The 17,394-nt window shown below is 39.5% G+C and overlaps 1 protein-coding gene across 6 annotated transcripts in view; it reads right to left on the bottom strand.

The window, feature by feature from the left end:
• Nucleotides 1-727: 727 nt before the first annotated feature.
• LOC106580184 (semaphorin-6A) overlaps nt 728-17,394 on the bottom strand; it is a 103,821-nt gene continuing 87,154 nt past the window's right edge. For all 6 annotated transcript variants that reach the window (XM_014160958.2, XM_014160957.2, XM_014160956.2 and 3 more), the window contains one exon: nt 728-4,227. In XM_014160958.2, the coding sequence (XP_014016433.1) occupies nt 3,110-4,227 (1,118 nt within the window). In that variant the 3' untranslated portion in view covers nt 728-3,109. The remainder of the gene's footprint in view (nt 4,228-17,394) is intronic.

Below are 17,394 nucleotides of genomic sequence, written 5' to 3'. Positions count from 1 at the left end.
TTACATTGTCATTTTATATCCAGCAATGGGCTGTGAGCAATTTGTCTGTTTATTAGCAGGCCCTGATCTCTCTCTATGTGTATTTTTTCCAAAAGCTTTGTTGTTCCTGAACATATCTGTTTAACTGGTTTAACAAACACAAAGACATATGGTAGTTGCATAAGATAACGTTTGCTTTGAATTTGTGATGATATGGAGCTGTTCCAGTGTCCTTTTTTAACTTACTATGGAAAAGAGCTGATTGTGTACTTATTGTGCTCTCTACCACTGACCGTATTGCTATATTAGTGGTGAAAATGTGACTCAAAGGTAATATAAAGGTGAATGAACAATACAAGATTGTGAGAGAACAAGGACCCTTAATGTTAGCATCACATCCTTGTAACCTAATCTCTACGCATTAGTGACTCACCTTCATATCATAAAGGTGATGTTGAATGAATGACTCCAACCTGTAAACCAGTTAATGGCTCCAGACTGATTCTTATCAGCCTGTTTATTCACACTGAAATACTGCCAACAATTCTCCAAAATATCTTGGATCAACATAACATAGGTTTTAAAGTGCTACCTCCTGTACTCTTAGCATAAATAAGAACCATAGCACGGAAGTTAGCTGTATTTTCCCATAAGTTAAAAGCATTTTATCTGTTCTGTTGTACTAACATCAGAGCAAGCATCTTTTTTATAGTATGTTTTGCTCTCAAATCACGGAAATACAACCATCTTCATGACAATATATTTTTTTTTATTACATTTTGCATTTATTAAAGAGAATGTTTTTTACAACATACATTAAGCTGTGAATCAGATGTTAAGTGGAGTAGGGCAAAAAACCTTGTGACATCACAATATCTTACAAGCTTACAGAGTTCAAAACGAGTTGAGTCTGTCTCAGTTGCATCTAGCAGTGTATAGCAAGGGTGAAAGACAAAGGCACACACACCAAAGAGACACACTTTCCACAGTAGCCATGTAGACCGTGGCTAGAGATGCAATCTGCACTATCGGGGTGGAAAGTTCAAATGACCTTTCCTTTACTAAACCTAATCTGATCATGATGCATGTCGCAGTCGCTGCAATCGAACCCTATAAGCATCTATGTACACGTTAGTTCAATTAACACATACTGTATATGCCTCAGAAGTGGAAATATCCTACTCGTTCTTCTTGCATTGGCTGTGGATGAGAAATAGTTGGCTTTCCTCCATTGTAAATGGAAATCTGCTTGAGATCAAGAAACTCACCTATCTACACACAATACTAAAGGAGTGCTCTGTTGATTTGGGGAGATGTGATCAATAAAAATGTGATCAGATTGGTCAATGAAACTCTCATTCATAAGACCTTGATAAAGAGAGTTAGTTCAAATTAAATTACTCTAATCGCCCTGGAACATGTGTTTTTAAAAAACATCTCCTAATATTTTTTTTAACTCTTTTCTATCACAGGAACCAGCCTGCTTTTCACTGCCTAGAAACTGAAGTGTTATCATGTCCACTAGGAACCTGGTGCCATGTCTGTACAGTCTACTGGTGTGTTTTTCATATGTTAGTGTTTGATTATTGCTGTGCACCAGCAAGACCCTAAGAGGCCATTTCAAGAACAAACATGAATCCCTCCAATCAAACAGCAAAGTAAAAAATTCAACACACAACAACTTCATCGACATTGCCAGCACAACAAAAAGGGTTGCTTTAAGCACATCATTGGCACTATCAGAAATGAACCACAAAGAAGAATAGGTCTGTATATTTCTAGGGAACAGAATTACAACAAGAACACATTCTTTATTTGCCTTTATCAAACCAGTGAAAGATGACATAAGAAAATACAAAGAGGAGACATAGTTACCAGCTAAAGAAAATGTCACTACTCAGGGTGTAAGGCACAACTTTACATGTGGAAGAGAAACAGGCTATCAACAGATGTAATTCAATCAGAGGACTGCATGATGCGCCTAGAGAAAACAAGACATTTCAGTACCTGCCAAAATGGCCGCTCTCCACACCTGGCAGAGCGCCCAACATCCTCACGCTTCTCTTTTTCATGTGGGGAATTCCACGTTTTTTTCCCTTTGCACTTTTATATGCAAGAGTGAACCTTGTTAATACACAGTGAGCCAGAAGCCAACCGGGAGAGAGAGACTGACTGCAAAACCACAGTGCCAAACGTATGTAGATGCCCATGGAGGAGTGATCGAGGGAGTGAGTTTCAGGAGTTCTATTTGTTTGTATTTTTCTGACTTCTTTAACATGGGAGGTTCTGCTCCATCATGTAGGTCCCATCTGGCACAGTTAAATAAATATATCCTCCATACAGAGGTCACATATATCCCAAGCTTCAAAAACCCAAGGCGCTTGAAGACTTAGTGGACCTTTTGTGTCAAGAAAGTTGTACTGGCTCCAGTTGATTGACTTTAAATAATTTCATTGTTGATTAATTCATATTTAAATAACTCTTCTCTCTGAGCCTAAAATGTCAGTATTTTCTTCAAAAGCACTTATTAAAAATAAATACAACAAGCTATTACTATTAACAGTCATGTGTTATTCAGTAACCAATGCAGTAGAAGATTCTCAGACCAAGGCTTTTTTCAACCAACGCAGAACTTGATTGCTGTGTCCAGTAGCTGTAACACTGAGAGGCATTTCACAGTTTTCCACGTAAACTGAAGCTGTCATTCCAGTCGGAGCTCGCTGTGCCCAAGTGCTTGCTGGGAGAACACCCCAGTCTCCACTATATAATTGCTCCACTTTTCTCTCACTGTCTATGTGCGTTTAGCAGTCAGTTAAGAAAACAAAACATCAGTCAAGTCATAGTGTTCAAAAGTCCAACACAGCCACCGTCTTGAATGCTACAGGGGTGACTGTTGCTTGTCAATTAAATATTCATGAAAGTCATTTTCTTCTCAGTAGCAAGTGTTCACGTGTTTCTGAGGAACTGGGAGTCAACAGCCTGAGCTTAACATTAACCATTTGTAGAATATTTACATATATATAAAAGAAGAAAAAAAATCTTTAAAAAAGTGTGTTGTGTTTGCTGTACACAGACCAAGGACAAAAGGAGATGCAATTGTGTTTCCTGTTCTGTATTCTAAGCGTGCTGATTATGTGCAGGAGTCATTGGAATTGACTTTCGTTGAGAGGGACACTAAACAGGGTTTGGGCGGTACGTCAGGCTTGAGGTGTTTGACCCCGGTCCGGGGCAATGAACCGTAAGAGCTCATGCTGGGCTGTCGGGAGTGGGACATCCCCTGGGAATTCATGAGCATGGAGTCCACCCTCTGTGGGGCGGGGGGCGGCGACTCCACGTGGTTAAAACTTTGGTGTCTGGACAGGTGAGAGGAGTTGGACGAGTTGGTGTTGTGCTTTTTGAGGGCAGAGCCTTTCTGGGCACTCATCGGGTAGCCCCGCTTGTACTCATGGCCATAGACGGAGGAGTGCACCTCGAGCCGCTTGCCCATCTGGGGCACGGCAGGGGGGATGGTGAGGGAGGCCTCCCTTTGGGGCACTCGGGGCGGCAGTCCGTCGCTCTCCACCAGGTTGAGGCTGTGGCAGGGGCTCTTTAGGGCCTTGTACTCCAGTGTGGCACCCTGGTCACCCAGGCTCATCTGGCTGAGGTCGCTGCGGTGGGGCTGCTCTACATACTCATGCTGGTAGGCCTGCTGATGCTGGAGCTGTGGCAGGGGAAGCACTACCACACTGGGGATGTGGCCTGGGGAGGCCCTCAGGGGCAGGTCAGTGGGGATGACTGGGGAGCCCATGGTTTGCAGGTCCTTGGTGCAGGCATTGATCAGATTCTGGTTCCTCTCCCACTCGCGGCTTCCCCGGCTGGGCTTGCGTCGGGGCTGCATGGGGGTGGACTCTGGGGTGGGCATGCCAGCCAGGTCCAGGTGGTGCTGGTCGGCTTTGATCAGAATCTTACCATTGGTGAGGCGGCCGTTGTGCATGAGCGGGGTGAGGATGGCCTCTGGGCGACTGTCCTTGGCCCCGGTCTCAAACAGGCCTGTCAACTTGGTCACGCTGTTCATGGAGCCCCTCCTGTCGTGGTCTTTGTCCTTACGCCCAGACAGCTCAATGTCTCGTCGCCGGTGGTCACACACACAGTAGACGAGGATACCAGAGAAGATGGCACCCATGGCGAAGGCCAGGATGACAGCGATGGCCAGCAGTGTGACAGGGACCAGCTGGTCACGCCCCTTCTGGTAACTCTCGCGGATAACTCCTGCAAAGACAAGGATGAAATTATTTCAAATATATCAGCAAATTAATTAGTGATCAATGATATAGGTGAAAATCAAATGGTTAAATTAATTGACGAAGAAAGCACAATTAATAACGAAGCATTTGTCCTATCTAATTTGTCCTATTTGCAGCAGGACTGTAGACTCTTGTTTTTGAGAAAATGTTATCAGCTTAAATCCAGCCTTACACTTGGCAAAAATGATGTTATGGCTTCTACAAAGAATTAAAAGATTAAACATCGGCAGCTGAAATGAAAAAAAGATATTAGATAAATGAACGTTCAAAGGGAAAGCTTATTTTCTTTGATGCAAATAGAACTCGTTTTATATGGCTATGATACAATCTCATATATCAGAGAATATATTACATTTATGATTAGACCTCCAAATCAAAGGAGCTGTGTCATAAATTTCTTAGAGGTCACTTTCCAGGACAATCAATTTAAAAAAAAAGAGGAGAAAAAAAAGACAGGCGGTTATGGGCTACTAAAGTGATGATTCAATAAAAGTGCAGCAGAAGAGATGACAAGCATCTTGGCAAAGAAAGGGAGGGAGAAGATACTGCATCAAGTGAAACGGCAGTGGGTTGTTTTTAATAAAATGGGCCAGCTCCATTAGAAGTCCTCTTCACTATAAACATGGAGAGCGATGAATGTGTTAACTAATGCCCATCCATGCTCCTAGAGTTACAGAACCTTCAGAACTACCACTACCAGAATTACTCACATCATATGTATATACTGTATTTTATACCTATTACACCTTGCCTATGCCGCTCGGCCATCAATCATCCATATATTTATATGTACATATTCTCATTCACCCCTTTAGATCTGTGTGCATTAGGTAGTTGTTGGGAAATTGTTAGACTACTTGTTAGATATTACTGCACTGTTGGAACTAGAAGCACAAGCGTTTCGCTACACTCACATTAACATCTGCTAAGAATGTGGAGGAGACACAAAATACATTTTTTGATAGATTTTTTTTCACCCATCTACACACAATATCCCACAATGACAAAGAGAAAACAAATTTATTGAAAAATGAAATACAAAAATATCTCATTTACATAAGTATTCACACCCTCAAGTCAATACTTTGTACAAGCACTTTTGGCATGATTACAGCTGAGTCTTTCTGGGTAAGTCTCTAAGAGCTTTCCACACCTGGATTGTGCAACATTTTTCCATTATTCATAAAAACAATTATTCAAGCTCTGTCAAATTCTTTGTTGAGCATTGCTAGACAACCATTTTCAGGTCTTGCCATATATTTTCAAGTAGATTTAAGCCAAAACTGTAACTCAGCTACTCAAAACAAAAACATTCACTGTCTTCTTGGTAAGCAACTCCACTGTAGATTTGTCCTTGTGTTTTAGGTTATTGTCCTAGTGAAATGTGAATTCTTCTCCCAGTGTCTGGTGGAAGGCAGACTGAACCAGGTTTTCTTCTAGGATTTTGCCTGTGCTTAGCTCCAGTGTAGATGTGGCCTTTTGTTTTAGGTTATTGTCCTGCTGAAAGGTGAATTCATCTCCCAGTGTCTGGTGGAAAGAAGACTGAACCAGGTTTTCCTCTAGGATTTTGCCTGTGCTTACCTAAAAAAAAAAATCCAGAAAAACTCCTCAGTCCTTAACGATTACAAGCATACCCATAACATGATGCAGTAACCACAATGTTTTAAAATATGGAGAGTAGTACTCAGTAACGTGTTGTATTGGATTTGCCTCAAACATAACACTTTGTATTCAAGACAAAAAGGGAATTGCTTTGCCACATCTTTTTATTCTGTACAGGCTTCCTTCTTTTCACTATGTCAATTAGGATAGTATTGTGGAGTAACAACAATGTTGTTGTTGAGCCATCCTCAGTTTTCTCCTATCACAGCCATTAAACTCTGTAACTGTTTAAAGTCACCATCATGGTGAAATCACTGAGCGGTTTCCTTCCTCTCCAGCAACTGAGTTAAGAAAGACACCTGTATCTTTGTAGTGACTGGGTGTATTGATACACCATCCAAAGTGTAATTAATAACCATGCTCAAAGAGATATTCAATGTCTGCTTTTTTTATTTGTACCGTTCTACCAATAGGAGCCCTTCTTTGCAAGGCATTGGATAACCTCCCATCTTTGTGGTTGAAACTGTGTTTGAAATTCACTGCTCAACTGAGGGACCTTACAGATAATTAATTGTATGTGTGGGGTATGGAGATGAGATGGTCATTCAAAAATCATGTCAAACACTATTATTGCACATTGAGTGAGTCCATGCAACTTATGAGACTTGTTAATTAAGCACATTTTTACTCCTGAACTTATTTAGGCTTGCCATAATAAAGGGGCTGAATACTTATTGACTCAAGACATTTCAGCTTTTCATTTTTGATTAATTTGTAAAAAATTCTAAAAACATCATTCCACTCCAATTTAGGCCTGTGGTCTCTAAGTTAATGTCTTGTGACTGAAATTACATCTGGAGATGTTGTTATATTTGAGAAGTGTTGGACTGAAACGTTTGACTTACAGATAAACATAGGGCCGAATAGACAACCAAACAGCACTTGAGGTTAGCAGCTCTAAAATATGTTGTAAAAAAAAAATGCGTGTGCCGTATATGAGCAGTTTTCTGCCAGTACTGGCTTATTCCATTATAATCCTTCTAAAACATAAATACGTATGTCTCTGTCTCACTTGCTTACTTTTGGAAGGGCATGGAAAACTTTGTTAGAAAACTTTAGTGACATTGAATTGAAGCATATTAATCGTCCACAATGGTGCAGTTCACAGAGTTGGATTTGACTTGAGAACAACACAGTCAGACGGCTGAGAATGTCAGACCTAAGCATCCATTGTTGAGAGAGGAGTGCTGTGGAGCTGGCAGTCTGTCTTCTCACAGTGTAGGAGGAGGCATTTCTCAACCAGCAGTGACTTGGTCTCCATCAAACATAGCTCCCCTGCCTAGAGCAACTAGGGGGGATTTAAAAACAACCCCAAGGCCTCCCGAGACCTTTGAAGATTTATATCTTTCATGTATGAAGTCAATTGTTTCTCATCTTAACTTCAAAGAGGGCGCAACCATAAAGGACACTAGGCCTCAGACAAATCCGAAGATGGCAGTCTTTTAAATCAAGGTGGCTTTATTCATTTGAAGGGCTCATTCATCAAGGAAACTGACATTCAACTTTTTACTACTAGAATGTTCTTGGATGACCTTGAGCCCCAGAGTATCAAGGACAGTGTTGAGGCTCGACATTTACAGTAACTTTACAACCCTTGACTTTTTCCACATTTTGGTGTGTTACAAAGTGGGATTCAAATGGATTTAATTGTAATTTTTTGTCAACGATCTACACAAAATACCATTTAATGTCAAAGTGGGGAAAAAAATCCAACATTTGTAAAAAAAACAACACCTGAGTCACCTTTGGTAGTGATTACAGCACACCTGGATTGTACATTATTTGCACATTGTTGTTTTAAAAACTCTTCAAGTTCTGTCAAGTTGGTTGTTGATCATTGCTAGACAGTCATTTTCAAGTCTAGCCATAGATTTTCAAGCCAATTTAAGACAAAACTTTAACCAGGCCACTCAGTAACACTCAGGAACATTAAAATGTACAACTCCAGTGTACCTTTGGCCTTGTGTTTTAGGTTATTGTCCCGCTGAAAAGTGAATTTGTCTCCCAGTGTCTTTTGGAAAGCATTGTGAACCAGGGTTTCCTCTAGAATTTTGCCTGTGTTTAGCTCCATTCTGTTTCTTTTTATCCTAAAAAAACTCCCTACTCCTTGCCGATGACAAGCATACCCATAACATGATGCAGCCATCACCATGCTTGGAAATATGATGAGTGGTGCTCGGTGATGTGTTGTGTTTGCCCCAAACATAACACTTTGTATTCAGGACATAAAGTAAATTTCTTTGCCACATTCGTTGCAGTTTTACTTCAGTATCTTTTTGCTAACAGGATGCATGTTTTGAAATATTTGTATTCTCTACAGGCTTCCTTCTTTTCACACTGTCATTTATGTTAGAAGTGGAGTAACTACAACATTGTTAATCCATCATCAATTTTCTCCTATCATAGCCATTAAACTCTGTAACCATTTTAAAGTCACCATTGGCCTCATGGTGAAATCCCTGAGCCGTTTCCTTTATATCCATGCAATTTATTATGTAACTTATTATGTAACTTAAGGACATTTTTACTCCTGAACTTATTTAGGCTTGCCATAACACAGGGGTTTAATACTTATTTAGCTTTTCAGTTTTCATTCATTTGTAAAAATTAAAAAAAGATATAATTCCACTGACATTATGGGGTATTGTGTGTAGGCCAGTGACATAAAATCTCAATTTAATAAATTTTAAATTCAGGCTGTGACACAACAAAATGTGGAAAAAGTCAAGGGGTGTGAATACTTTCTGAAGGCACTGTAAAGCTATTTTAATTATTCATTGCCTAAAAATGTGTTCTTATCCAAGGTGACTTATATAATCTAGTTTTGACTCTCATTGTCAGATTACAGTGTGAATAGCCACCAGGAGAATACATTTCCTGTCCAACAATCTAATTTGAATTTCATATCTCCAAAAGCCTTAACACAGATATTTAATACGCATTCCTACGTGTCTAAACAACCCAGCACTTCCTTGTAAATGAGAAACATTGTCATCTAGTGTGACAGAGATGTGTGAACATTCTCATAGACAATCTTTTAATCTGTGTAGCTAGTGGAACCCTGTTGTTGCTTATACTGCCTACTTTGTCTGGGCAGACTTCAAAGCCACTTGTACTTCATAGCATGGTTGTCCAGAGCTGTAACCTCTACATACACAGGCATTGTCTGAAAATGATAAAATCTCAATCTCACTGAAATGTGTTCACTGATGTGTCACTGCCACTCGCTGAAAGACTAAATGGTGCAAACACAAAACACAGTACATACCCCGTTGACGAAGGGAGGATAAAAGGAAATGCTTTGAGGTTACAGTACATCTACCATGCCTTGGAGAGAACTCATTTCTGTGTTCAAAGATTACGGTTGTGGTCATGGTTGTCTTTTCAACTTGGAGGAAAAGGCAGACCATCACATCCAGCTAACTATGTTCACACCATTTGGATCTATTCCGCATCTGTATTATATGGATGAATCAGCAAAAACTAGTTAATGCTATTATCTCACCACCCAACTCAGGCATTACCAATGTACTAACCTCCCAAGATCAAGGAAATTCGCCTACTCTCCAGTAACTCTAAGGTGGGAGTGCTTTGCTTTACTGAAACATGGCTAGATAGTTCGATAAAAAACGCTGAGATTGAAAATAAAAATTATATAGTAATTAGAATAGACCGCAATCGCAAATCGGGGGAGTTTGTACTTATGTAAGATCAAATATTGGGTTCAACTACAGATTTAGTTTTAAGCCATGATGAGACTGAAGCTGTGTCGCTGGACATTCTATTACCAAAATGTAAACCCATTATAGTCAGAACCTGTTACAGACTACAAGACCAGTTTTATGAATTGTTGGAGGTGACTTGCTCTAACTGTACAGATTTTGGTAAATCAGAGGTTATTGTTACTGGTGATTTTAATACAGACATGCTTAAAAAGGACAATGTTACTTTTAAAGCTTTTAATAATTGTTTTAATCTGTTTGCCTTACACCAGCTGATTAATGAGCCCACCAGGGTCTGCCCTTCTACCCAAACCATCCTTGACCTTGTGTTGGTGTTGGATAGATCAAGGATGTCAAACAGTGTAGATGTATGGTCCCGTGTGGCTCAGTGTGGTCCTGTGTGGCTCAGTTGGTAGAGCATGGTGTTTGCAACGCCAGGGTTGTTAGTTCAATTCCCATGGGCGACCAGTACGGAGAAGAAAAATGAAATGTATGCATTCACTACTGTAAGTCGCTCTGGATAAGAGCGTCTGCTAAATGACTAAAATGTAATGTAAACTATGGGCTCAGTGATAATTCCATAATTTTTTGTAGTAGGAAGGTTCAGAAAAAGTTTTTAATTGTCATAACTCAATAAAAATGTGGTCTATGAAGAACTATAGTGCAGATGCTTTTGTTAATTGTTTGAGCAAATTGGACTGGTCTACTGTATTGAAATGCAATGAGGTGGAAATGCCTGGGGCAATTTTAAATAATTGTTTTTAGATGCTGTTGACAAGCTGGCTCCAGATAAAAAAAATATGAATTTTAAGCAAAGAACAGAACCATGGATAAACAATAACATTTTAAAGGCAATTAAGCTAAGAAATGAACTCTTTCTGGAGTTCAGGAAATCCAAGGCAGATTACGTTTTTATAGACTATAAGAAATTACGAAATGAGGCTAACAGGATGATAGAGAAGGCCAAGAAAGATTGTTTTAATGACAAAATAGGTGAGAACAGGAACAATCCGAGTAAAATATTGATGTGTCTGAAGCTGTTAGGTTACACTAACAGATTAAAGAACAAAGCTCGAAATCTTAGCCTGGACATTGGAGGAAAGGTTACATCAGACAAGACCATGGTTGCAGACAGTCTGAAAAGCTACTTCACAACTATAGCTAACACATTGTTTAGCAAGTTACCTTGTCAATCAGGTTGTTATATAAAATATATATATATTCAACCTTTATTTAACTAGGCAAGTCAGTTAAGAACAAATTCTTATTTACAATGATGGCCTACCCCGGCCAAACCCGGGCGCCGCTGGGCCAATTGTGCGCCGTCCTATGGGACTCCCAATCACGGCAGGATGTGATACAGCCTGGATGGGGAGAGTCAAGCCCAGCAGTTTCGAGTTTTAATCGAAAAAGTGTCTGAGTCAACTGTGCTACAGAAGCTGAAAAAACTTGACCATGCCAATGGAATTGGCCTTGATAACATTCGTGCCAGATTTCTAAGAGATGCTGAGGTAATTATCACCCCCTGCATAACTCACATTGTAAATCTGTCTTTTAAACTAGGAATTTTAACCAGTCAACTAAAACTTGCAAGGGTCATTCCTCTATATAAAAAGGGAATAAACTGGATCATGGAAACTATCGGCCTGTCTCAATCCTGTGTATTTTATTGAAGGTCATGGAAAAGATTGTTTAAGCAGACTGACAGGAATAGTTCCTTAGATAACCTACTACAGTATATGAGCTCCAAGCTGGCTTCAAGAAATCACGTTCCATGGAGGGAAAGTTTGTGGTATGGTTATGCTAGATCTTTAAAAGGCATTTGATACAGTGGATCACGTGATTCTGTTAACCTGTTAGGGCTAGGGGGCAGCATTTGCACGTCTGGATAAAAAAAATGTACCCGATTTAATCTGGTTACTAATCCTACCCAGTAACTAGAATATGCATGTACTTATTATATATGGATAGAAAACACTCTAAAGTTTCTAAAACTGTTTGAATGGTGTCTGTGAGTATAACAGAACTCATTTGGCAGGCAAAACCCTGAGACATTTTCTGACAGGAAGTGGATACCTGATGTGTTGTATTGCCTTTAAACCTATCCCATTGAAAAACACAGGGGCTGAGGAATATTTTGGCACTTCCTATTGCTTCCACTAGATGTCACCAGCCTTTACAAAGTGTTTTGAGTCTTCTGGAGGGAGATCTGACCGAACAAGAGCCATGGAACGATGATGTCCCATTAGACACCTGGCGCGCGAGTTCATGTTGGGTACCCTCGTTCCAATACGTTATAAAAGAGTATGCATTCGTCCACCTTGAATATTATTCATGTTCTGGTTAAAAAAGGCCCTAATGATTTATGCTATACAACGTTTGACATGTTTGAACGAACGGAAATATATTTTTTCCCCTCGTTCATGACGAGAAGTCCGGCTGGCTTAGATCATGTGCTAACAAGACGGAGATTTTTGGACATAAATGATGAGCTTTTTTGAACAAAACTACATTCGTTATGGACCTGTGATACCTGGAAGTGACATCTGATGAAGAGAATCAAAGGTAATGGATTATTTACATAGTATTTTCGATTTTAGATCTCCCCAACATGACGTCTAGTCTGTATCGCAACGCGTATTTTTCTGGGCGCAGTGCTCAGATTATTGCAAAGTGTGATTTCCCAGTAAGGTTATTTTTAAATCTGGCAAGTTGATTGCGTTCAAGAGATGTAAATCTATAATTCTTTAAATGACAATATAATATTTTACCAATGTTTTCTAATTTTAATTATTTAATTTGTGACGCTGACTTGACTGCCGGTTATTGGAGGGAAACTATTTCCTCAACATCAATGCCATAGTAAAACGCTGTTTTTGGATATAAATATGAACTTGATAGAACTAAAAATGCATGCATTGTCTAACATAATGTCCTAGGAGTGTCATCTGATGGAGATTGTAAAAGGTTAGTGCATCATTTTAGCTGGTTTTATGGTTTTGGTGACCCTGTCTTTGACTTGACAAAACACTACACGCAACTCTTGTAAATGTACTGTCCTAACATACTCTAAATTTATGCTTTCGCCGTAAAACCTTTTTGAAATCGTAAAACGTGGTTAGATTAAGGAGATGTTTATCTTTCAAAGGGTGTAAAATAGTTGTATGTTTGAAAAATTTGAATTTTGACATTTATTTGGATTCAAATTTGCCGCTCTTGAAATGCACCTGCTGTTGATGGAGTGCACCACGGGTGGCACGCTAGCGTCCCACCTAGCCCATAGAGGTTAATCAAACTAAGAGCCATGGGCTTTAACAACTCAGCCATAAAATGGGTTAGCTCTTATCTCCAAGGAAGAAAATACATAGTGGATGTTGGATGGGACAAAACCTTGAACTGTGGGGTACCCCATGGGAGTGTGCTGGGTCCACTTTTCTTTCTACTGTAAATGATCTGAAATCTGCCTGTACATGTGACGTTTTCCTCTATGCAGATACACTACAGTTCAAAAGTTTGGGGTCACTTAGAAATGTAGCTGTTTTTGAAAGAAAAGCCAATTTTTTGTCCATTAAAATAACATCAAATTGATCAGAAACACAGTGTAGTCATTGTTAATGTTGTAAATGACTATTGTAGCTGGAAACGACTGATTTTTAATGGAATATCTACATAGGCGTACAGAGGCTCATTATCAGCAATCATCACTCCTGTGTTCCAATGGCACGTTGTGTTAGCCAATCCAAGTTGATCATTTTAAAAGGCTAATTGATCATTAGAAAAACCTTTTGCAATTATCTTAGCACAGCTGAAAACTGTTGTTCTGATTATAGAAGCAATAAAACTGGCCTTGTTTAGACTCATTGAGTATCTGGAACATCAGTATTTGTGGGTTCGATTACAGGCTCAAAATGGCCAGAAACAAATAACTTTCTTCTGAAACTCATAAGTCTATTCTTGTTCTGAGAAATGACGGCTATTCCATGTGCGAAATTGCCAAGAAACTGAAGATCTCGTAAATCGCTGTATACTACTCCCTTCACAGATCAGTGCAAACTGGCTCTAACCAGAATTGAAAGTGGAGTGGGAGGCCCTGGTGCACAACTGAGCAAGAGGACAAGTACATTAGAGTGTCTGGTTTGAGAAACAGACACCTCACAAGTCCACAACTGGCAGCTTCATTAAATAGTCCCCGCAAAACACCAGTCTCAACGTCAACAGTGAAGAGGCGACTCCAGGATGTTGGCCTTCTGTTTCTCAAACTAGACACTCTAATGTACTTGTCTTCTTGCTCAGTTGTGCACCGGGGCCTTCCACTCCTCTTTCTATTCTGGTTAGAGCCAGTTCGTGCAGTTCTGTGAAGGGAGTTGTACACAGCGTTGTACAAGATCTTCAGTTTCTTGGCAATTTCTCGCATGGAATAGCCTTAATTTCTCTGAACAAGAATAGACTTACGAGTTTCAGAAGAAAGTTCTTTGTTTCTGGCCATTTTGAGCCTGTAATCGAACCCACAAATGCTGATGTTTGTGGGGTCATTTTGCACTTCCTAAGGCTTCCACTAGGTGTCAACAGTCTTTAGAACCTTGTTTTATGCTTCTACTGTTACTGGGCAGAGAATAAGAGCTGTCTCAAGCCTGGGACCAACGAGTTGTTTACTGCGCAAGCACGCAGGCATGACGCTCCTTCTTTTTCCTCTGTAATGAATACGCTATTGTCCGGTTGGAATATTATCGCAGATTTATGTTAAAAAGACCCTAAGGATTGATTGTAAACATCGGTTGACATGTTTCTACAAACGGTAATGGAACTATTTGACTTTTTGTCTCTGGTTTTACGCTCGCCTTTGGATTAGTGATCTGAACGTGCGAACAAAACGGAGGTATTTGGGAACAAAAATAACATTTCTTGTGGGAGTCCTGGGAGTGCATTCCGACGAAGATCATCAAAGGTAAGTGAAGATTTATAATACTAATTCTGAGTTTAGTTGACTCCAGAACTTGGCGGGTAACTGTATAGCTTGTTTTGATGGCTGAGCTCTGTACTCAGAATATTGAAAAATGTGCTTTCGCCATAAAGCTATTTTAAAATCTGACACAGCGGTTGCATTAAGGAGAAGTGTATCTATAATTCTTTCAATAACTGTTGTAAATTTTATCAACGTTTATGATGAGTATTTTTGCAAATTGATGTGCTCATTCACTGGCAGTTTTGGAGGCAATACATGTTCTGAACATCACGCGCCAATGTAAAATGGGGTTTATGGATATAAATATGAACTTTATCGAATAAAACATACATGTATTTTGTAACATTGAGTCCTGGGAGTGTCATCTGATGAAGAACATAATCTAATGTTATGCTTTCGCCGTAAAGCCTTTTTGAAATCAAACACTGTGGTTGGATTAAGGAGAATTTTATCTTTAAAATGGTGTATAATACTTGTATGTTTGAGAAATGTTAATTATGAGATTTTTGTTGTTTTGAATATGCCGCCCTGCACTTTCACTGGCTGTCGTCATATTGATCCCGCTAACGGGATCAAGCCATAACAGGTTAATCAATTTTAGAATAAGGCTGTAACGTAACAAAATGTGGAAAAAGTCAAGGGGTTTGAATACTTTCCAAATGCACTGTATGTAACTACTTTAACTTGGCCCGGGATAACCATAACTATTCCACTAGAAGGAGTGAAACCGACGTTGTTCCTTTTAGATGTATTAGTGGTATGGGGAAAGAAACCTTTTTGTACTCAGCTACTATTCTTTGGAGTAGTCTTCCAAGAATTTGAAACGTATAACCTCCATAGGCAGTTTGAAGTTCTCACTGAAAAATTTGCTAAATAGTAGCATGTCTCAAAAGTGAGTCGTAAGACTACAGTACGTGGGTGAGAAGAAAATGCCTGGGATAGCATGCTATGGTCTGCTGCCTTTTCATGCCTATTGTGTATCATATTGTGATTGTCTTGTATATTTTAGGGATTGATTATTGTATACATTAGGGGTGTTTGTCCAGGGATGTTTATTAGGAAATGGAACTTCACTAATTAGCTGATTTTATGAAATAAGGAACAATTTTGTCTGTCACTGTTTGTTGCCACTACCATTGCTGCCTAAACTTCTGGGTAAGTCTAAGAGCTTTCCACACCTGGATTGTGCAACATTTGCCCATTATTCTTTTCAAAACTCTTCAAGCTCTGTCAAATTGTTTGTTAATCATTGCTAGACAACCATTTTCAGGTCTCGCTATCGATTTTCAAATATATTTAAGTCAAAACTGTAACTCGGCCACTCAGGAACATTCACTTGTGTTTTAGGTTGTTGTCCTCCTGAAAGGTGAATTGTACAACATTTTGAAAAAGTCACAGAATGTAAATACTTTCTGAAAGCACTGTAACAGGCAAAAAAGAAACGTCTGAAACTAGATCTCCTACATACTGATCTTGACAAGAAGAAAAAAAAACTGTTGGGGGAGGTTCTCTTCTGCACTGTTGAACCAATCCAGTAAATGTGGAGGAGGAGTTAAGATGGAGTGCCGCCTTGTTAACGTCCAAATGCGAAAGACGTGCCACAGGCTCTCTTTCCATTTTCCTCTGAAAACCGGAACATCCGGTTGTTGGGTACTCGGCAGAGGATACCAATGTACAGATCCTTTCAACATCCAAGCATACCCTCAAGACATGCTTTGTCCACCAAGAGCCAATGTAAAAGGAAACACTTGACCATAAACCGATTCATGATAGGAGTTGTTATGGGCATATTGGAGACTTCACTGAATTCATACACAATTACTGTACACCTATATACAGTCAAATATGACTGTATTTACATATTCTCTCTGCTAAGCTACACAATATATGTATATGAAACTCTTTAGTTGGCGGCTCGGAAAGGCTATCTCTCTAGTTCAGGGGTGTCAAACTCATTTTGCCCGTGAGCAGTATTCGGTCTTTACATAGGTCCGGAGGGCCCCACTGAAAATTCTTTACATTTCTTTGCTGTCAAAAAAATAGTAATCTATAAAAAATGTTAAATAATCGATACTCCCTGACTATCCAGAGTGAAGAGATGTAAGTCCAATCAAATTTCTTCAGTTTCCATTTGATTTTAGTCCCAATTATAATTTTTTTAACCCTCCGCAGGCCGTATTGAATGGGCCTTGAGTTTGACACATGTGCTCTAGTTGATTGGGCATATATCCTTCTCTGTTGGCTGTGTTTACACAGGCAGCCCAATTTTAATATTTTTTTCCACTAATTGGTCTTTTGACCAATCACATCAGATCTTTTCACATCAGCCTTGGAGTCATGGCTACATGCACCTATGCACATATAACAACTAATTTTGTCAAAGAATTACAACTGAAAGACCACCGATTTATGATCAAGAACATTGTGCTCAAGCTAAGCATGTGATGATCTATTCAGATCAAACTTATGCTGCGGAAATGATTCATTCATTTAATTGCAGTGCAATTTACGGTGAATAATTTAAAGAGAGCGACTTGGGTTTAAATGTAAGACCACCTTAGAAAAAGACAAAGAGGATGCAGAGGCACTGTACTGTATGTGGTCTCTGATGCAAAGGAAAAGGACAACCTAGAGGGGCAACATAATGCAAGCTAATTGGGAGAAAGGAAACCCGTGGCTTGAAGCTTCACATAAAAGGCTCAAAAGTAAAAGTAACAGGTCAGATAATTTTTTCAGACTTCTGCAACCAATATTTCTGAGAAGTCTAAAGAAATGAAACATATAG

This window comes from Salmo salar, chromosome ssa20 (genome assembly GCF_905237065.1).
Source record: "Salmo salar chromosome ssa20, Ssal_v3.1, whole genome shotgun sequence".
Classification (NCBI taxonomy): domain Eukaryota; kingdom Metazoa; phylum Chordata; class Actinopteri; order Salmoniformes; family Salmonidae; genus Salmo; species Salmo salar.
Note: the sequence above shows the minus strand (reverse complement) of the source record. Positions and strands in the feature narration are given on the sequence as shown.